The 21,608-nt window shown below is 40.4% G+C and overlaps 1 protein-coding gene across 2 annotated transcripts in view; it reads left to right on the top strand.

Annotated features, from left to right (window-relative positions):
* The window catches only part of col5a3a (collagen, type V, alpha 3a), a 49,959-nt gene extending 28,606 nt beyond the window's left edge, over window positions 1-21,353 (top strand). For both annotated transcript variants that reach the window (XM_059559313.1, XM_059559321.1), the window contains 45 exons: window positions 892-945; window positions 1,065-1,109; window positions 1,456-1,509; window positions 3,395-3,439; window positions 3,834-3,887; window positions 4,447-4,491; window positions 4,687-4,740; window positions 5,025-5,132; window positions 5,218-5,271; window positions 5,561-5,614; window positions 5,719-5,763; window positions 5,921-5,974; window positions 6,066-6,110; window positions 6,235-6,288; window positions 6,367-6,420; window positions 6,827-6,880; window positions 7,016-7,123; window positions 7,345-7,434; window positions 7,613-7,666; window positions 7,760-7,867; window positions 7,960-8,067; window positions 8,152-8,205; window positions 8,297-8,350; window positions 8,439-8,546; window positions 8,853-8,906; window positions 10,894-10,947; window positions 11,843-11,896; window positions 12,077-12,130; window positions 12,217-12,324; window positions 12,396-12,449; window positions 12,546-12,599; window positions 12,686-12,739; window positions 12,821-12,874; window positions 12,967-13,074; window positions 13,203-13,256; window positions 13,405-13,458; window positions 13,745-13,852; window positions 14,310-14,363; window positions 15,021-15,056; window positions 15,325-15,378; window positions 15,458-15,767; window positions 16,437-16,549; window positions 16,668-16,736; window positions 17,395-17,628; window positions 18,925-21,353. In XM_059559313.1, the coding sequence (XP_059415296.1) occupies window positions 892-945; window positions 1,065-1,109; window positions 1,456-1,509; window positions 3,395-3,439; window positions 3,834-3,887; window positions 4,447-4,491; window positions 4,687-4,740; window positions 5,025-5,132; window positions 5,218-5,271; window positions 5,561-5,614; window positions 5,719-5,763; window positions 5,921-5,974; window positions 6,066-6,110; window positions 6,235-6,288; window positions 6,367-6,420; window positions 6,827-6,880; window positions 7,016-7,123; window positions 7,345-7,434; window positions 7,613-7,666; window positions 7,760-7,867; window positions 7,960-8,067; window positions 8,152-8,205; window positions 8,297-8,350; window positions 8,439-8,546; window positions 8,853-8,906; window positions 10,894-10,947; window positions 11,843-11,896; window positions 12,077-12,130; window positions 12,217-12,324; window positions 12,396-12,449; window positions 12,546-12,599; window positions 12,686-12,739; window positions 12,821-12,874; window positions 12,967-13,074; window positions 13,203-13,256; window positions 13,405-13,458; window positions 13,745-13,852; window positions 14,310-14,363; window positions 15,021-15,056; window positions 15,325-15,378; window positions 15,458-15,767; window positions 16,437-16,549; window positions 16,668-16,736; window positions 17,395-17,628; window positions 18,925-19,071 (3,438 nt within the window). In that variant the 3' untranslated portion in view covers window positions 19,072-21,353. The remainder of the gene's footprint in view (window positions 1-891; window positions 946-1,064; window positions 1,110-1,455; window positions 1,510-3,394; window positions 3,440-3,833; window positions 3,888-4,446; window positions 4,492-4,686; window positions 4,741-5,024; window positions 5,133-5,217; window positions 5,272-5,560; window positions 5,615-5,718; window positions 5,764-5,920; window positions 5,975-6,065; window positions 6,111-6,234; window positions 6,289-6,366; window positions 6,421-6,826; window positions 6,881-7,015; window positions 7,124-7,344; window positions 7,435-7,612; window positions 7,667-7,759; window positions 7,868-7,959; window positions 8,068-8,151; window positions 8,206-8,296; window positions 8,351-8,438; window positions 8,547-8,852; window positions 8,907-10,893; window positions 10,948-11,842; window positions 11,897-12,076; window positions 12,131-12,216; window positions 12,325-12,395; window positions 12,450-12,545; window positions 12,600-12,685; window positions 12,740-12,820; window positions 12,875-12,966; window positions 13,075-13,202; window positions 13,257-13,404; window positions 13,459-13,744; window positions 13,853-14,309; window positions 14,364-15,020; window positions 15,057-15,324; window positions 15,379-15,457; window positions 15,768-16,436; window positions 16,550-16,667; window positions 16,737-17,394; window positions 17,629-18,924) is intronic.
* Window positions 21,354-21,608: the final 255 nt, after the last annotated feature.

Raw genomic sequence — 21,608 nt, 5'->3', positions numbered from 1 at the left:
CAGAGCAAAGTTATTTCAAGCCTGCATCCTTTCAACTGACATATGCTGCCGTTAAGGCCTGTTGTAATGATAGTATTTACAAGATGACTGCAAATGAACGACACCACAATGGTATAATTACTAGTGGAAACTCAAGATTTTCTTTGAGCCCCAATTTTCAGAGTTGAGGGTGTGTCAATTAAAGAATCACAAGCAAATTGATATTGGTTATAATTAAAGGAGTGATCCTTTAAGCTTCATCGACAACATCTGTGGCCTACCACAGAAAATCTGGACTCATTCCATAGTTTTTAAAAAGAAATGTGTTGACAGAAATGCACTTACAATGAAGGTATATGGATATGTTGGCCATTACCCATATGTGTAAGTCTCTCATTCTCAGTATGTAACTCTCAGCACATTATTTGTTGTTTTTACAAACTATTGGTTGATTTTTTTTTCTGTGGGTTGAATTTGACTGTACATTTTAGTTTGTATGCACTTTGTGTACTGTTGATTAAAATCAGCTATAAAGCTTGACAAAAAAATACTACTCATTTAGCTAGTTTATGAGGCAACAGACTTGCGCAACCAAAATATATTTCCCATCGTTCTCAGTGACAGCTGGAGAGAGCTAAAACACATACTTAAAGCACCAGTAATTCAGATCATTTGCCCTTTATTTTGTGGTACTACAGCAACAAATCTTTTTGTTTAAAAAAAGTGAAATAAAGAAATAAAAATGAAATAGCCCAACATGTCCATTTAAATAATAATAAAAAAAGAATAATAATTAGACTTGCAAACCAAGTAGAAACTTCTCAGGATGACTTGAAGAAATCTTAAATGAATGCCTTTACAAAATGATGATTATAATCACACAAAACTGATTATTATTTTACCATTTTACAGGGACCACCTGGTGAGCCTGGACCTCCAGGTCAACAGGGGAACCCAGGCATACAGGTATACACCTATCTACACTCCAGCACCACTTACTGAAGCAATGCCAGCAAGGCAAATGTGCACTTTTAGAAAGAAACAAAAACTTCTGCCTTTGAATGAAGAATTATATTGTTTTTCAGGGCTTCCCTGGTTCACAGGGCCCTATAGGCCTTCCAGGAGACAAGGTAAACTCTAAAAGTCTTGCTTTATTTCGGTTTTAAAGCACTGACCTTTGACCCCTTATTAGATGAGCATTTGAAAAGAAGCGGTGAGTGTGGACGAGTGAGCAATTTAGTGTGTGTGCTTTTATTCAGATTTCCATATGAATCTAGACAGATAATCAATAGCGAAACCTGACGTACACACGCACACACATCTTCTCTCAAATGTGCCTAGGCACATTATGGATATTGATTGCAGTTAACAAGATGGGCATGCTGGGTATAAAGAAGGTTTTGGTTTGTGGTTTGGATCAGAGGATTTAGTATTGAGTGTGTGTGTGTTTATCTGTGCTTTTTATTTTTCAAACAGGGCCCTGAGGGCAAACCTGGAATGCAGGGCCTTCCTGGGATTGATGGTCCTCCAGTAAGTACTGTTCTCCAAAACTATCACAGGACTGAATTAGAATCAGTGGCGGCTCTAGACAAATTTTACTAGGGGGCCAAGGAGAGGCCAGTGTTTAACCAGAGGGTCACATTAAAAATGGTGAAGCCCTCGCCCCGCGGCAATATCCAGATACTTACATACCGTAATTATGATGAATTTAATACTTTGTAAGTTATCATTTTGCAGTGTAAGATTACAGTTAACACCTAAATAAATGTATTATGTATTTTTATTAAACTAAGTGAGTGTATCAGCAGCAAAAAGTAATTCTTGAAAAAAAGTAATTTTATACAATCTAAACATGTTAATAAAAACAAATTACTATTAGTACACTTATAAAATTAAATCAGGCAATCATACATTTCACAATTTTATATTTATATATGAATGTCAAGAATTCAGAAGTGTATATATTTATAATGCTTACACTACACAGAAATAATATACAATTAAATTATGCTTATTTTAAATGTATTGTGCAGGCTAAAAATATATAAGTTTTAAAAAATCTTTCAGTGTGCAAAACCATGATAATATGAAACGCTTCAAAACAGCTCACAAAGCGTTTTTAAAAGTTCATGGCTTTTAAAACATTTAAAAGTTCACGGCACAAAGTGGAGAAATGTCGAGGGCACAAATCCTAGTGTATATCTGTCCAGCAGTTTATTGATCATTTGTTTCTTCACAGTTTTATATTCCAGTTATTGTGCGTTTGATGCTGATTCATAGTCCTTGTGATGTGTGTGATCTACAGTAACAGGCACAAGCGAGTCGTTTAAAAACAGTAACAAACATAAAATACAAATTCACAAAATAAAGTCATTTTATGCAAATCCACAGCCTTTTTATCTACAGATCAAGCATTATAATGTGAATATATCATATTGGAGAGAGTTTACCATACATCCTGCTGTAACCAGACGAGGCGCGCGCGTGCTATTTGAATACTGAATGGAGAATGATTGACAGCCGCAGAGGAGGGAAAACGAGGTTTCCGTAAACTTTAATTTAATGATGTAAATAGTCTTCTGTCCCTCACATTAAGCTATGGAATGGCTTCAGATGACTTTGTGAAATTATAATCACCAAATCATAGTCACCCAAACTGGCGTGAAAAAAGCGGGAAGCGCAGAAAAGCGCGCTGTTTGCATCCCTGAATATGATTAAGTTTCTAAACATATCAGACCAGACATTTACAAACTTGATTTCATTATCAGTGTGAGGAAGAAAAGTAACACGGTTATGTCCAAGAACAACAAGTCACTTACGAGATTAAATAGTTTTGCTTACCTTCGACTCCTGCAAAAGAAGAAATCGTAGTTCCTCTCTCCAGTAGTTGCTGAGCTCTCATTCACTGAGCAGCACCGCAGGCAACAGTGTTTGGGTGCGCTGCACAAATTTACCCGTGTAGAATGTTGCGTCGTATTAGTTCCGCTTTTGGCACTCGCGTGTAAAATCATATTACATTTTTTTAATTATTATTATTTTTTTTTATACAGCGCGGGGGTGGCCACAGGGGTGGCCAGGGACATGTCTACAGAGGCACGGGCCTCCCTAGGCCTCCGTGTAGAACCGCCACTGATTAGAATTTGTTTTTATTTATCAAGTTTCTCTACCAGCCAGCAGGGGACACTATGGCGCATACGGACACATGCGCATTTATTGGGAACTATCACAAACGTTCCCAATAAATCTTCACAGCATAATTCTCATGCACAGAATGCTATAAAAAAAAGCGATGATGCAGAGTCCTTAGTCCAGGCCTGGCCTTTTGTGTTGGCTCATTAGCTCTCTCACAGAAACAGGATGTCGCCTAATCAGCCTGCTGTCATGCTAACACCTGGTTATCCTGTTCAAATCACAGGGTCATCCTGGAAGAGAGGGACCCCCTGGGGAGAAAGGACACCAGGTGGGTTACAATCACACACTGCTGCTCCACTAACCTGAATAAGCGGTGAAAATTTGAGGAGGAAACGGAGAGAGCCAAGAGTCTAAATGCGGCACCATGCAGAAAAGCGCTGCCCTGTTCATGGTCCCCTCTGTCTGAAGCCTTTTGTTACAGGCGCTCCAGCTGCAGTTGCTAAATTATCACCATTCACAAAGCATAACGGCATGCTTTTATGTGTGCGCTATCGCAGTAATTGCACACTTGAATCAAGCCATCGCCATTGTGTGGTCATTGTTTCGTTTTCACCAATGTACACCAATTGGCCGCAATAGTTTAATCGTAGATAAATGACAGGGTATTGTTAGTGCAGTGCTTTCCCCTTCCCGAACCTAACATTGTCTCTTTTTCTATTCAGGGTTTATCTGGAGCACAAGGGCCGGTTGGATATCCCGGGCCCCGTGGAGTCAAGGTGAGCAGTTTTGAGATCGCAGCTTGTACGGTTAGCTTCAAAGACACTCAAAGACATCCAGTCTAGGATGGCAGGCTTTTGATTGACAGTCCGACTGTGGGTGAATGGCAGACAATTGGCTCAGGTAGACCAGTTTAATTCTCCCTGGAAAAACCTTGACAGTGCGCAGCACTCGTGATGGACAGTCGAAAACTCAACAAGGAGGAAAACGAAACCTGTCTGGGCTTGTTTGTGTGGAAGTGTGTGATGCCTTCAGCATGTGGTCAAGGAATAAAAAATGGATTTATCCTGATAGCACATAAATCTACTCTGAAGGTGTCATCCAGATTATTATCGTCTGTGTCTATATTCTGTCACAATGGTGTTTTTATTTGTTGCTGAATGTCTTACCTCCAGCATTCTGTAAGCCGTGACTTTTATTACTTTAAACAGTCAGTGCTGGTATTCATGACATCCTATCTGAGATTCTGCCTTTCAGGTGAACGTTTCCTATCTGAGGTTTGGAGATGTGCATAGGTCCCTGCAGCACAAACTGATATATTTTGTTCTTTTCTAACAGGGTGCAGATGGGGTGAGGGGACTGAAGGGTAGCAAGGGGGAGAAGGTAAGAGAAAAAACTTAATCCACATGTTTTCTCGTAACAAAGCCAAGGAAACAGAAGACACAGTTATCAGTGTAGTGGTAAAGCACAGTGATTTATCACAGGATGTATGATTTTCTAGGCTTCTATGTTTTTTCATGCTGCACATGTATATTTCAAGGAATTTCTGGCTTATTGAATAATTTTTGTCTGTTACAGGGTGAGGATGGTTTCCCAGGGGCCAAGGGTGACATGGGCATCAAAGGAGACAGAGTGAGTCTTTCCATTTAGCCCGAATATTGTGCTTGTTAAAACAAAAATCATTATTATTGCTCAAAAGTGTTTAATTGCATTAAGTATTCAACTACAATGTTTGAATGGTCCCATACTGTTTGTGATATTGATGCAAATTACACTTCATATCATGCAGCTTTTTGAAAAAGGTATTTTGCCCAAAACATACAAAAAAAAAACTGTGTTAACCACTCTCAGTTTCTTCAGAAAGTTAAAAAATTTATATTTTTTTGATGGCATAACTTGTTTGTGTGCATGCTCAGGGTGATAATGGGGCTCCTGGAAGTCGCGGTGAAGATGGACCGGAAGGGCCGAAGGGTCAGTCAGGACCCCTGGGAGAGTTTGGACCTGCGGGCATTGCTGGAGAAAAGGTAATTGCTGCTTCTATTGGACATTGTTTATATGCCAATTATTTTTGTTTACCTTCATTTTCCTGTCTTCTCATTCCATGCGTAGGGCAAACTTGGTGTTCCAGGATTGCCTGGATATCCCGGTAGGCAAGGCTCCAAGGTAAAGCATTATCATTGAAATAACAATAACCTTATATTTATTTTTTTACGGAAATCTGAAAGCAGCATGTCTCAGTCATGGTATATTAATATTTCAAGATTCAATTTTTACTGAAGATGATTAATGGCCATTTAGAGGTGGGTTTATTAATAGCTTATCTGAAACTACAATTATTATTTAGCTTATTTATGGTAATGGGACTTCAGAGGTTAATTTGTGGTTAATTAAATGTAGAGGTTGATTAATGAATGGAATGTGGTAATTGATTAACCTTGGCGTCGGTCCACAGGGATCAGCGGGCTTCCCTGGAACAGCTGGGGTGGAAGGAGAGAAAGGAAAGAGGGTAAGAGGCCAGTGCAATGCTACACCGTCCGAGGGGCTACTCATACCCTGCTGCCTCAAGGTGTGTCTGCTCATCATTTTTTTTTAAATTCGCTTTCTTTACAGGGTTCTGCTGGACAGCCTGGTCCCGATGGTGAAAGAGGTCCAAATGTGAGTCTTAAGCATGCTCAGGAAATGTAAAACCTCTGTGGTTTTACTAATACATACATAACACATACAGGGATTAATACGGGGGCAGTCAATAATAATAGATTGAACTATTGTTTTAATCATGCATATTTATGTGCTTGCTTCCTGTTGTTTGTAGGGTGCACGTGGGGGAAGAGGAGCAAGAGGACCGTCAGGAAAGCCTGGAGCCAAGGTAAGAAATCCATCCTATAGATTCCCTTTTAAAAGGTGGTCCTGTATGTGTTTAAATTCATGCGACGTTTCTTTCTTTGTCTTATGCACAGGGCTCTGCTGGTCATGACGGCCCACAAGGTGCCGCAGGAGAGAGAGTATGTGTTATCTATTACAATTCTCCTTATATTACACGGTCAATCTACCAGACTAATGTGAGATTTCACATTTCTTTTCATTGCCGGAGATAAATGAATAAGTGTTTCTTCCGCTCTGCTTCAGGGCCCTCAAGGTCCACAAGGACGCGATGGAGAAGCCGGGCCAAAAGGACCAAACGTAAGTGACCAACAAAGAAAGAAAACTCTTTGAGAGAATGAAAGGATATCTCTAACGTTTTTTGGCCTTTCTTTCAAGGGCCCTCCAGGAAAGGACGGGTTGCCAGGTCATCCAGGCCAACGGGGAGAACCGGTGAGTCAGTTCATATTTTAAAAAGAATCATTTCAGAGAAAGGTCACCAAGGTCATGTCCCAAATGGTGCAATTGATGTGGACTGGTGACATATTTGATGTGACTTGTGAGCAGCCTTCGGAATTGTTAAATGACAAATAAGACAACTGTATATCCCACTTGTGATTTAATTACTCGCAAGTGCTTTTATGAGGCACTATTTGCCCTTAGTACTGAGCTAGTGCAGACTTCACAGCGAACTACTACCTGACATTTTATACAGCATCACATCATGAGGACGGCATTTGGGACAGGGCCCATCTTGGGCTTTAAATTAATTTCCATAACTAGATGCACTGAATAGTAATTAGTTGTTTTTTAGGCAAGTGGGAAAAAAACATTTTCACATTCAACTTTTTTCATACAGGGATTTCAAGGAAAGACTGGACCCCCCGGGCCTGCTGGAGTGGTTGGCCCACAGGTAAATCGATCACACAGGCTTGGATGAACAATGCCTTCCTGCTTAATGGTCTTTGCTCAGTTCCAGGAAGCTGTGCAACATTTATGAATGTTTAATCTGATATAATATAGCTGTCTCACTTATCTTCTATTCCAGGGAAAGACTGGGGAGACTGGCCCCACCGGTGACAGGGGACATCCGGGTTCCCCGGGACCCCCTGGAGAGCAAGGTCTGCCAGGAATCACAGGCAAAGAGGGAGCCAAGGTTAGATATCAGTGTTAAAATTATCATCATCATGTAACACACCAAACAAATCCATCTAGTTATAACTTATATTGCTCATTACGCTCCATATGTTTCTGCTCATTCAATATGAATAGAGCTCCCAGCTTGGCTCAGTGCCTATAAAGAGTGATGGATGACTCCAATTGAGTGAGAGAGTGGTGGAAACAGACATCCATCTTTTTGTGTTCTCTTGTCCCCAGGGAGACCCAGGCCCTGCAGGGCTGCCCGGGAAGAGTGGTCCTGCTGGGCGTCGTGGATTCAGAGGAGAAAGAGGCTTACATGGCACTCCGGTAACATACCTCAGCACATCTGAGAGAAGATCTTCTCATAATTCCCTATTGTGATGGCTGTTGTCTTAACATAAGTGACAATTGTTCCAATATGAAAGCAGGTTTTTTTACAAATGTAGGATTTTTTGACATATACTGTATATCTCATCTTTACTGTCTTGCATTTATGGTTTATTAGGGTACTGCAGGTCTGAAGGGTGGGGAGGGCCCCCCTGGTGTTGCAGGACTAATCGTAAGTGTTTTTTCCATTGTCCTTTTATCCTTCCTTGTGTTTTACTTTATATACTTCACCTGACTAAAATGTTGCATTCCTTTGTCTGTCCAGGGTGCCACAGGAGAAAGAGGACCTGCTGGACCTGCAGGTGCCATTGGTCAGCCTGGTCGCACGGGAGGTGTCGGCCCCCCTGGGCCAATGGGAGAGAAGGGCGAGCCGGTGAGTGTCGACAGGATATTTTACTCGGTGAAATGAGATGATTTACTGCTGTGCTGGAGTAGTAATGACCAATTACCTCTGTACCTCTTCAGGGTGAGAAAGGTTCAATTGGTCCTGCTGGGCGAGATGGAGAACAAGGGCCTGTGGGATTACCAGGTCCTTCAGGGTCACCTGGTCCACCTGGAGAGGACGGAGATAAGGTACAGCTTTGACTCATTTTTCAGCAGTTGCTCATGCTTGTGTGTTTATACTGCTCACTGCTTATTTATGGGCATTTTTTCCAGGGGGAGACAGGTGGACCAGGACAGAAAGGCAGCAAAGGAGACAAGGGAGAGGGGGTTAGTATCTCTATCTTGTCAGAAGTGCTGAATATTGCATGAACTTTCATTAGAGGTATGTATCACCATATCTCTGTAATTTATCTCACAGGGTCCCCCAGGGCCGCCTGGGAGCCAAGGACCTCCTGGACAGCCAGGATCACCGGTATGAATGAGTGTGGTGTGTGTGACCCAATGTGAGGGTGACTGGAATTATTTGTGTGTACACAGTCCAGCACTGATGTCTCTTTCAGGGTCTGGATGGAGAGCCAGGGCCCCGGGGACAGCAAGGAATGTACGGACCTAAAGGAGACGAAGGTCCTCGTGGTTTTAAAGGGGCAACTGGACCACCAGGGTTGCAGGTACAGCATATGCCACTCTAGAGTTAAACCAAACAAATCCTATGATATCAAAGTTTTGGCTATAAAAATACAACCAACAACAGAAGTTTGTTGGTTTTGTGGGCAAATTTAAGCCTGCATCCCTGAGTTGTTCTAAATTGAGCATTCTGTCAGTTCCAGATGTCCTCATTTATTGACTGCATGCATGAATGCACTGTTTGCAAAATCTAAATTCATCTAAATCCAGATTAGACATAGTTCATTGAGGGGGTTAATCCACCTTAATTTAGAAACTGTATGACTCTAAAATTAAATGTGTTTATTTAGGGAATGCCAGGACCCCCTGGAGAGAAGGGAGAGAGTGGCCATGTTGGACCTATGGTAAGATGTGCATTTCATAAACCCCTCGAATGAATATTTTGGCTCTCGTATAAGTTTTTAGCCTATGTAATACCCCTGAATGCTACACATATGCATGCAGCAAGTTTGGGGAAAAAATCAATATATATATATATATATATATATTAAATTAAATTAAATTAAATTAAATTAAATTAAATTAAAAATTGAATTAAATTAATATATATTATATTATATTATATTATTATTAATATATGTATATATAAATCTTGAGTTGGATTTGATTTGGATTTGAACTTGAGTTGAGTTGAAGTGTTCTTCCACCCTGTTCTGTTAAATGGTCAGATATATATATGAAAATTTCAGATGCAAAAGCCTCAAAGTGCCATTTAAAATTTTCTTCTAAAATTTGCATTTTTATTAGGCTCCTATTTGAAGGCTGAGTAATTTCACTTTAATGGCAATGAATAGGTTCTCTTCATTGCCATTACAATGAAATGACTGAACATAAACATAGGAGCCTGAGAAAAATGCTCAAGTGGCACTTAGAGGCTTTTTGCTTCTGAACTTTTATATAAATGTAAAAAAGTACACATTTCTATATATTCAAACAGCCAGCTCTACAATTGTGGCATTTGAGGAATTTCAACCATGCTAACTGATATAGAGATTTATTTTCTATTTTAATATCAAATTAAAGCATCTTCTGCATCTAATGTGCTACCTCAGTTCAAATTCAAAGACTGCAAATATAGAAATGGAAATTTTTAATTCTCCAAAAGAAAGGAAAATTCAGAAGTACTTTTACACGCAAGTGGTCCCAAACCTAAATGATTAGTGAATTCATGTCACTTGTCAAAGAGCTTTTACTTTGCTAAGCCAGTGGTTCCCCAACTTGTTCCTTGAGCCTCAAGCACAACTCACATTTACACATTTATTACATTAACATAAAATAGTAGTTTGTGGTACAAATTTGTTCATGAAAAAACAATCATTCACTCAGGTATCACATTAACTCAGTCCAACATTTCAAACCTGCACAGAATTTCTCTTAGCAGCACTGTGTGTATAGGATGAGAGTCAGTAGAGAACTATAACACAGTGAAAGATGAGGAAACCGTAAGAGAAGCTGTGTGAGACTAGGGCATCATTCATGTGTGTGAGTGTATAGGTGTCAGACCCGTGTGAGTCGAGAGTGACAGAAGAGAGAGAGAGATGCTGGTTCTGAAGTGGAAGGCAGCGTGACAGCTGCTAATCAGATTACCGTGAGCCTGGGCTGTCTAATGAGCGCACTCCTTTGTGACAGTCTTCTCCCAGCTCCGTCAGCCATGAAGGAATGCAAAACAAGATTCTCAACGGTTCCACACACTTGCACGATTAGATGAAGTGCATCAAAACCGGTCAAAAACAAAGCCACAAGACCTCACTGGGAACATCTCATCCATGAGTGAATGCCGTGGATCATGGGATTTCCAGGCCCTAATGCATAGCCACTGAATTTCCCATTTTCACTGTACCAGTTTGTGTTAAGCCTCTGTGATGGATTCTGGAGAGTGGGGTATTGTATATTTTTGAGAATACACACTCAGCCTTGGTGTTGATCCTTGCTGTTGTCTATCCAGCTGGATGCTTCTTGCTGCACTAATATCTCTCGGTGGAGACCGCGTGCGGCGTACTTGCAACAGTTTTGGTCAGTTTGATTAATGGCTCGTGTTCCGCCCTACGCAGCAATAAGAGGTATGCCTCAGGAGTTGAGAATTCATGCAGTGTAACCAGACAACAGAGAAGTGAGATGGTCCTCATTTAAAAGCAGACACAGCACACAGAGAGGAAATCAGCCCGTCCATAATAGCCTGTCACCACTATGTCAGAGGTGTACAAAAAAAACACCTCTCTGACACGGAGAAATTTGCTGATTCTACAAAAAATAGTAGGAGAGAGAGAGAAAAAGAGAGAGTACATGTCTAATGAGATGTGGGAAATGCTTAATCTTTGTGCTTCTCATCAGGGCCCTCCAGGACAACCTGGCCCACATGGCCCCCAGGGACCCATTGGGGGAGAGGTAAGTGTCTTTGTGTTTTCCTTCCTGTCTATCAGACTGTTGTGCAGAAGGGTTCAAGTGTAGGACAGTAGATTAGCACTGATTAGGGACTGTTGTCCAAGTACTACTTGGACATAATGAGGAGTCTTTTTTTCACGACTCCAAAGATCCCGTCCTGTGTATTAACACTCCGCTGTACCACAGATTAACCCCCGGCTGTTATGAAGTCACATACGACACCTCATTTCCCTTTCCTCAGACTTTCATCCTCCCCATATCTCTTTCTGCCCACCCTCTGCTGATTTTGAGTGTTAAATTATTAACAAGAAGTGGGATATGATCCTTCTGCAAGAGTTATATTTACTTCTCTATGAATGATTAAGGAATATTAGACTATCATCCCTGAGAGGGAGTTATATTTACCTCTATTAATGGCCGCCTTTGAACATCTCCCATGTGTTAATAATTGAAAAGTAAGAGAACTGACACAGACGCGGCAATGACCCGTATGCCAGCACTCTCACAGAGCGGGAGAGGAGAAGAGTTGTGCACCGGGGCTCATTGTGACCCTTCGTATGAAAAGCGGCCACTATGCTTGTGCTGGTCTTCTATTTGGCTTCATGTGTGCACCTCACTTAAAGGTACTCAACAGAGAGACTCCAGAGATCTGGGCAGCCACTTCAGTTTAGACTCATTCGAGATATTCATACTCAGCCACTGCAGCCATAAACGCCTCAGCCAGGAAGAGGCTGAACAATATGGCGTTTTAGCTTAATAAAATATGATTGCATATAAACAGAGACCATGCTCGGTAGTCTGTAATCTCATCACTGTAATGTCAACAGTCTGCAAGTAGAGGAGACAGCCTTGCATGCATTATGTATGAAACTGACTTAGTTTTGTTCTGTGTGGCAAGGGTCCTCAGGGCATGCCGGGTGGAGTGGGCCAGCCAGGAATGGTGGGAGAAAAGGTACACCTCTCTCTAACTGTGTATATGTACAAGTGTTTTTGTGATTTATGGCGGAGGTTGTGTTTATTTGTTGGAGGGAGCTGCCTCTGTAACTACGTAAACATGTAAGCCAAAGTATGATGGATAGTCACTTTCTTTCTGCTTTCTTCTCTTTGTCTGTCTCTTTTGCAATCTATCTAGGGTGAGGATGGAGAAGCAGGGAATCCAGGAAATGTGGGTGAAACTGGCCCCCTTGTAAGTAATTTCTTCCTGTTACCTCTTTTCTCATTAGTCTTTGATCCCCCATGTATCACTAAGCACCCTGTTGCTTTAATGTCAAGGGAGAGAAAGGTGAAGTGGGTGAGAAGGGTGATACTGGCCCCCCTGGGGCTGCAGGACCCCCAGGAATAAGAGGCACATCTGGATCAGATGGACCCAAAGGACACCCAGTGAGTAACTATTCCCATAGTTAAAACTGTCTGGATATTTTTACTCTGACACCTTCCATTTCCCTCAATAGGGTCCCCTTGGATTTCCTGGAGATGCGGGACCCCCTGGAGAGCCAGGTGCTAATGTAAGTGCAGCAACACCTGCATCAATTCAAGGTTCAAGATTGATACATTTTGATGGTAATTTCACATGTTGATTTGAATATAATTTGTGGTTGTAGGGTATTGATGGTGGGCCGGGAGCTAAAGGGGATAATGGCGAACCTGGCAAAGCTGTAAGTGGAGTATTCAAGCACTTAGAGATATGGATATAATGATACATTTGTGAAACTAATTCAAGTAAATATTCTGTTTTGAACAGGGACCCCCAGGAGCTTCAGGAGAGCCTGGCCCTCCAGGGCCACCTGGACGGAGGGTGGGATTTGATAGTTTACTGAATGATTCCAATACTATAAAAAAAACTTTGTAATCTAATCACTAGTCTCCTTCTACACAGGGTCATGTAGGTCCTGAGGGAAATGAAGGGAAACAGGGAAAAAAGGGGGCAAAGGTGAGTCTTTTATAATACATTTTCATGTAAACTCTCATATATAGCATGACATAGTTTTATACGAGGACAACTGTCATGTTTATCTTCTTTAGGGTTCTGCTGGTGCCGAGGGTCCAATGGGAAAAACAGGGCCTGTTGGACCACAGGGACACCCTGGAAACCCTGGTCCAGAGGGTTTGCGTGGGATTCCAGGCTCTGCTGTGAGTCTAAGCACATCTATGTTACAGTACCACTCTGCTATTGATGGCAGATATCGAACAATGTTACTTAACCCGCTCTTATTACTGATCTCTCTCTTGAATTTACTACTCTGCTTGGTCCTTTTAAGGGGGATCAAGGGTTAAATGGGCCCCCAGGGCAAACCGGACCCCCAGGACCTATGGTAGAGTTTTCACCACTTTTTCTCTCCCATATCGATCTACAGCTGTATCAAATGCTGATCTAAGAAAAGAAGACAAATGATTTTGGACTTGTTGCAAATTCTGCCTCAAAATGAAATTGAACTTTGTGACTGGCTTTGCTTTATATAGGGTCCAGCTAGATTACCAGGACTGAAAGGAGATCATGGCATTAAAGGAGATAAGGTATGACTTGACATCCTGAGGTATGATACCTGACTGCATCATAGATGTGCTCGTTTCACATAAGCTCATTTCACATAACCCAAACAATACAGCTTGAGAGAGCTGAAACCAGCTTGAAACCAAACTAAAGCCAAACTCTCATTAAAGCCAAGCATAATACTCTCAAAGCGTAACTTCCCGGCACTGTGCACATTGTGAAATATTGTGAAGTCTTTGTGTTTGCGAAATATGGCATGTGGCAACTGTAATGATCGGAGCACTACTTTAGCTCTGCTTCTCTTTCCAGGGTCATGTTGGGCTGATTGGACTGATTGGACCTCCAGGAGAGATGGGAGAGAAAGGAGATCGAGGCCTGCCAGGAAATCAGGGAGTACAAGGCGCTAAAGGAGATGGTGTATGTATACATCTCTGCCATTATAATTTTTTTTTTTTACTATATAGTATATTTTAGGTTTTAAGTATATTTAGATTTAAGGTCTTTATTAGATTTAAGAGTTTTATTATAATGTATCTAGAAATAGAGTAGGCAACTGCAATGAACATTCTCTATCACAAATTCGCTGAGAACATGCTAAGAAAATTACAAATGTAGGAATGGTTCAATGGTTTTATAAAAGTGGATTTTGAGTTATAATTTTCTTCTATGACCAATATCTTAAAAGTTATGATGCATTTTAATTTAATATCTTTTTTGTCTATTGATGGGCAAATGTTAGCATGAATGACCGGTAGCCACAATAGAGATTACAATGTAAATATATTAGAATGATGTTACACTTACAGTACCCCCATTAACTACCTTTAATAATGATGGCCTTAAAGAAAATGTTATTTTGATCTCTTGATAATAGGGTGTTGGTGGTCCCCCAGGCCCGAATGGTCCACCTGGACTCCCTGGGTTGTCTGTGAGTTGCCCTTTTTTATGCAATCCTTTTACTCACTCTATTTATCGATTAGTCGACTTATGGTTAAAGGTCTGGAATCCATGGCAGCTTTCATTGGCCAAGGCCTGCCCATGAGGCCTTTGACCGACATTTCAAACAACCAACAGTTCGTTTCGTTTCAGCATCACATTTCGGGGCATGGATATTTTGCCATAATAACAGACCGGTGTGTAAAACTCTTAGACGTATTTTAAAGATTCTATGCCGCAAACTTTAAATATTTCACATACTTTTGAGAATCCAGCGTTTAGTTGATCCTGATAAGTCCTTGTTGTCACAGTTGTAAACATGGTGGCTTTCTTCTTTGGTGAAGTGGGTTTGGCACAGCGTCATCATTGTTTCCAGGCATAGTGTTAAAGAATGCGACACACACATCTCCCGAAAATCCTATAAAATATAACCAATCTGATGTCGACTTCGAAACTCCTGAAGTGTTTCCACTTTTGTGTGCCATATGCATCAGATGTTCAGCCAACGGTCCGGAGACTATTTATTGATTATCTCTTAGTTTCATAGTGGAACAGCAACTACTTTTAAAGTTACCTGTTAGGTTTAAATGTATTTGCAGAATCATATTGCCTGTTTTTTATTACTGTTCATTCTCTTTCTCACTGGTAGGGTGCAATAGGTGAGAAAGGATCCAAAGGAGACCAGGTCGGTATAAACATTTTTCATTGCAATCTTGTGTTTAAGCCTCTCTCTGTTATATGGTATTTGTTTGTTTTGATCTGAGTTTATGCCTCTGTTTTGAAACCTGAGTGAAAGACATTGTCAGTGCCTGAGTTGCATCCTGCTGCTGTAACTTGGATAATCCCTTCTGAACGAATCGCCAAATGAAGCACTGAGTTGGCAGGGGCCTTTGAGGGTAGTGCCAGTTTTAGGGATGCCTGACTAAACTGTTTCTATTTCTCTCCCCACAAAGGGAGCCATCGGTGCAAGAGGAGATCCAGGACCTGCTGGCCCACCTGGACCACCTGTGAGTCATCATAATGTCTCCTTAATTTTCTGTCTGTTTCTGATTTCCTGTCTCCTCATGTCTTAATCTGTTTCTCTAGGGCCCACCAGCCACTATGATCGAGCCACTGCCATTCAGAGAGGGACGTAAAAAGCGAAGGAGACACTCAAACCGACAAGGAGCCGGAGCCAGGGCAGAGAGCGAGGACGAGGAAGCAGTCCAGCTCAGCATGGAGGATTTCCTACAAGCAGACGAGTCTCTGGATGAACCAGAAGGCATGGAGGAGGTGTTCGCTTCACTAAACTCAATGAAAACGGAGGTGGAGCTCATGAGAAAACCACTCGGGACCTTCGAGAGTCCTGCCCGCACATGCAAGGAGCTGATGTTGTGTCATCCAGAATACAAAGATGGTGAGGAATTTTACACACATTTCCCATTAGTTAATTAATTTCTGTCCCCATCTTGGTTTATTTGCACATGCTGTCTGTTCACTGAATGGATTATGCAAATGAGCAACAGCGCACTATTCTAAGCTGAATAGAATTTGCACAGTGTAATTCTCTTTCAAGCAGGTCAGTTCAGAGTCTTTGGTTGTAAAAGATGCTGCAGACTACTACAATCTGACAAACTTCAATGGAACTATATAGAATCACTACATTCCACCAGATACCAGAATAAGCTTTTAAAAATGCAGAATGTATTAATTGGAAATGGCGCTTAATGGATTTTCTTTGAACTTTAAGTTGTTTGAATTTATGCATTTGGCATTAGCAACACACAGTTTGTCAATTCATGCTTGTTTGGGAATTGAGCCCATGACCTTGGTGTTGCAAGTGCCATACACTGCTGTTTGAGCTACAGGAATGTCTTCATCTTCATGCAATACATTTGATTCTACATTTTGAATGCCACTCACATGACCTTGGCAAATAGTGATAGCAGTATCTTTAATGATTTTAATTTACACAGAAAAGAACTGTGTATTTAATACTGAAAGTTAATATTTAGGGATTTTCCCCATGTTATTCTCCCCAGCTAAATTAATATTTAAAGAGATCTTGCAATCCACCCCCTCTTAGGTGAATATTGGATTGACCCAAATCAAGGCTGCCATCGAGACTCCATTAAGGTTTTCTGCAACTTCACTGCGGAGGGGGAGACCTGTCTGCACCCTGATAAACGATTTGAAATGGTGACTCTCAAACCATACTCACGTACACTACACACGTCTTCCTGCAGTCTCAGTTCAACAGGCCTTCTGAAATCTGAAGAAAAACACGTCTGATCTGTCTTCTCATCTCTCAATACAGGTGAAGCTGGCCGCCTGGAACAAAGAAAAACCGGGCAGTTGGTACAGCCAGTACAGAAAGGGCAAACAGGTGCTTTTCCCTTCAAATGTTTTTCTGTCATCTTTTAACTCTCTGACTGTCAACATGCATGCAGCTCCAAGTTTGAATCTAGACACCTTTTTTTAAGAACATTTTGCCTCAGAATTATTTTTGTCACTCCACAGTTTGTTAGAAACATACTGCCATATGCGATAAATAGACCAGTTGTCATATAGAATTTTTACTCTCAAATTAACAGCAAAACATGGTGAAAGAGGTTTTCTAAACTGTCAAACAATCAACCAAGATGCATCACTCAATGGGTGTGTGTCTTTGATAAAAATAAAAAAATAAATGGAATGTCTGGTCTGGAAAAGGGATATGATGGAATTTATATGCGGCTCTTTCTGAAACGCCTCGGGCCAAACTCTCTTGAGTGCACGCTAGCGACCTCCATCCGTCTTGACTCATTAAATGATGCTTGAGACTAACAGCTAAAGCCTTTCACTCGGAGCTCATTCGTAAGGTGTCACATCTGACCTTGTTATGGAAATTTAGGCAGACAGATGTCACTCTTTCCTGCCTTCATTAGAAATAAAATGAAGGTGGGGTGAGCAAGTTTTGTATGGATGTCATGCAATAAATATGTCTAAAGAACTGTCTTTGATTAAGCTGAGTGCTCCTTACCCATGATTCCCTATTGCTGCAGTTCTCCTATGTTGACACTGATGGGAATCCAGTTCCTGTGGTCCAGCTGACCTTCCTGAAGCTTCTCAGTGCCACAGCTACACAGACCTTCACCTATAGCTGCCAGAACTCTGTTGGCTGGTACGACGTGGCGAGCCACAGCCATCAATTTGCCGTACGGTTCCGTGGCAGCAACGACGAGGAGATGACACAAGCCAAATCGCCCTTTATCACAGCACTGTATGATGGTTGTCAGGTGAGGAGATTTCTATTTATGAAATTAACATAAGCAGCTTTTGGTTTTGATATTGAGATGATGCTGAAAATGTACCATCACAGGAATAAATAATATTTTAAAATGTTATAACAGAAAACATTTTTTTTCTTTACTGTATTTTTGCTCAAATAACTATAGCCTTATAAAGCATAGGAGATTTCTTTCAAAAAAATCGTATAGACCCAAAACCTATAAATAGTACAAACATTGTATTCACTGTCTTAGTTTGTCAGACAACCAGTTTGTCCACAGGTTAGTGAATAGACTCTCTCAAACATATAGTGCAATTTTTAAATAGAATTCAGCCATGTAAAAATAAAAACTACAATTATTTGGCTACCCAGCAAATGAGCTATGCATCTTTTATTTCTCAAGTATACATTTGACCACATTGGACAAATTCTTAAGCAAGCCCACAGTAATACCAGTAAATTACCATAAAATTACAGAAATTACTTTACCAGTAATTTAAAAAATGCGCTGTTCTCACAGGCAAAGGCATTCCATCTTTTTCCGGAAAAAAACACCATTCACACATCAGTTTCAAATTATAGGTAAATTATGTGACATCATTAAATGGAAATGGCCTCTAAACAACTGTGCCTCCTGGCATTGGGTTTGTAAACATGGAGGGGTAAACGCGATCAGTGTTTTTGTTGATAATTTTAATTAATTGAATACGTTTTTGGGTCAAAATGTTCACATTCATGCAGAGCTTTTAGCATAGAGACATCACGACTTCAAACCGAACAACGCTGTAAATGCGTCATCTGCGTCAGAATGTTATGATTGGCTAAGAGCTGTTGAATTTTGAATTTCTGCGGCTTTGGATTGGCCCAGAGTGGACCAAATCGAGAGAAGGCCAAACCTCCACCAATGTTTTTGCTACTTTAAATGAAGTGCTAATATAAAGCAGCTCTTTTCTGGGGTGCCTAAAGAACCTGGTTATTCCGTCACCATGTGTTTATTTGTAAACAGTAATTTTGTCTGTATGGGAAGTGTTAGTGTTACACTTCCTTAGAAAAAAACACCCACACTTAGTCTCTCGGAGTTTAATGAATCACCAAATTAGCCTTCCGTCAGTGGAGAATGGGGAGCTAAAAACAATCAGAACACGCTAATTCTAAAATAGCACCCAAATAAGCCTATTTCAGCAGGAGTTTAATGCTTTATTCAGCAGAAGAACCTCACAGGGATACACTCAGCAATTCACCCCAGAACAAGAATACACTTTAAAAGCCTTCTTTTAGCTCACATTTTATTTTCTTCCCACAGACACATAAGGGTCAGGAGAGGACCGTGCTGCAGATTGACTCTCCGCGATCAGAGCTTCTTCCGGTCATAGATGTGGCAGTATTAGACTTTGGGAATAACAACCAGAAGTTTGGCTTCCATGTTGGACCTGTGTGTTTTAATGGCTAACACCGAGAGCCTCATCACAGGACTCGCCAGCTAAAGTAACGAGGCCACGAATGCTATTTATTACGCAATATGTAGACAGTGGGTTTGGTGGCATTTTTCCAAATGACTTTTGAACATCTGATGGGTTGCAAAAGCCCAAAAATCCATGGTGGCTACGCAAGGATTCCAACCATGACAAACTAAGCACATTTATCAAAGGGAAGTCTTTTTTTATCTCATTTTCTGTCTGTCTTTATACTGTACTTACCTGTGGATTAAATTATGAGGCGTGACCCACTAGAGTTCCCAGAAATGCTCCGGCTGAAATACAAATACATCATTTGTCTGTCATCTGCGCCACAGACCGTTTTAGCCCATAGCATATATGCTCAATTTACGGCCTGGGACTGGGATCTCATATTTGTTTGTCTCATTTGATAGCGATGATTTGAAATTAATTTGCCACTTGAGGGATCAGCTTCAACATTGAAGAGTAAATATTTCTCAGACCCATTTTCCTGCTTTGACTGCGATGTGATGACAGCTGAGGTAAAGTTATACCTCTTTACTACTGTAGTTTGACATGAAAATACCACCCCGATCTGTTTGTAATTCCTCGCTTGGATATTCCGTCGCATCAAACTTGCAGTGTTACTCATCTTTAATCAGTGCACGCTCATACATAAACAATGTTAAGTAAGGCCCAAGCTTTTCAAAACGCAAAGCAGTTTATGTGCATGACTTAAATGGAGCCCAGCTGCTTATTAATATGTAAAGTAGTCCGCTCACTTAAACTGCTTGTCTTGTTAGTGGGCAGCCCAGTGTATTTGTCTGTCAGTGATCCATGTTTCCATGGTGCTAGACCATCAACCTTTGCTTCACACAGCTGAATTGCTTCATATATGTATGTGGTAATGAATGAAAAATACTGTGTCGGATTGAGATAGGGGTGTCATTCGAGCATTACACTGAAGACTGACTAAATTATGCTTCCTTTTTATGTAACCACATTCATATTTGAATTTGTTATTACCAAGTTCCTTATCATCAACCTCAAGAGTATTGTGTGCTGTGTATAGGTGTTGATATGTCTTGTTTGTTGTGTGTTCCCACTGTGGTGCTAAAGAGATTTGTTTTTTTTTTTGCTATGTGTAATGATAATTTGTTGTCTCAGGGGCAGAGGTAGGGAAAGGGAAGACATCTGTGGTGCTTAATACTAATGGAGGGAGATAAACACTCAAAGAAAAAAAGTGATGTAATATACAGCCAATATGGCGCAAAGTCAATTTGTAAAGAGCAGGCATGCCAATGATGTAATGCTGATATGTATATAATATATTGGCAATTTATATAGACGTACATAAAAATGCTGAGAGTAAATGCATTTTAGACAGTTTACTCGTAAAATTGAAAAAAAGAGAGAAAAGGTGTACTATCGGTTGAAAATGAAAAAAGGAAACCTCCAAAACTGTTTATTGAGCAATGATGATAAATTTTACACTATATTTTCTCAGTTTTAAAAATAAAATCACCTAATCTGAAAGCAGAAACGGATTATTTTTAATATTACAAATACACTGCAGAAATATTTTTACTCAGTATTTTTGTCTACTTTTCCAGTACATGACATACCATATTTTGTTCAACCATTTTTTTTTCAACTAACCAAGTTTTGGTTGCCAGTGGTGTAAGAAAAATAATCTTGTTTTGAGTTTTGATTTTTCTGACCCCATTGGCAGAAATTTCTTTTTTAAATAATTAATTTAGTTTTCCTCACGAAACAAGATTCTTGTGTCATTTTGCAAGTAAATTTATCTCGATTTAAGAACTTTTCGATATTTTTACTGGTAAGCAAGACAAAAATACAGACTTAAGACAAGGATGTTGTTAGATATGGAACTGACATAAAGCAAACTATTAAATCTGTTAACTGGCACATTAAATGAAACACAATACAGCATTTTACAATTTATTTACAAATATTAAAACCAAAAATATTTATTATCTGTTGACAGGGGTTGCTAGATTTGAAACTACATAATGTGGAACAACCAAATTTGTTAACTGGACAATCCAAGAATGACTAAATATTAATTGGCCTGGTGCTATGGCTAGTATCCTCATTCCTAAACTAAGTTCAGTCCTGCCCATCCTGACCTCTGAACCCTCCTTTGTATATTGTCTGTGCTACTAATTTGACAGTGTACAGTTATTCTTGGGTATGAATGATAATACCAATCTGTTGCCTGACAGTTGTATTTGTGAAAAAGTGATGAGCAAATTAAAAATGCTTTTCTTTTAAAGAGACCTTTTCATTGTCTTCGGAGTGCAAGCAATTTTTCGGGTTCTGAGGCGAGTGTCTTCTTGGAGAAGATCAGAGGCACTGTGATGTCGTCTGTAAAGGCAACAGACAAGCATGTCTCTTCATTAGCCGCAGCTACATTCTCTCCCTCTCTCTGCACTTGTAATCAACATCACTTCCTACCTCGCAGATGTAATCAACTCTGATTCACTCCCCAGTTCATTTATTTCAATTAACTTTTGTTTCCTTCCCCAGG

This window comes from Carassius carassius, chromosome 1 (genome assembly GCF_963082965.1).
Source record: "Carassius carassius chromosome 1, fCarCar2.1, whole genome shotgun sequence".
NCBI lineage: Eukaryota > Metazoa > Chordata > Actinopteri > Cypriniformes > Cyprinidae > Carassius > Carassius carassius.
This window is presented reverse-complemented; position numbering and strand designations above follow the sequence as displayed.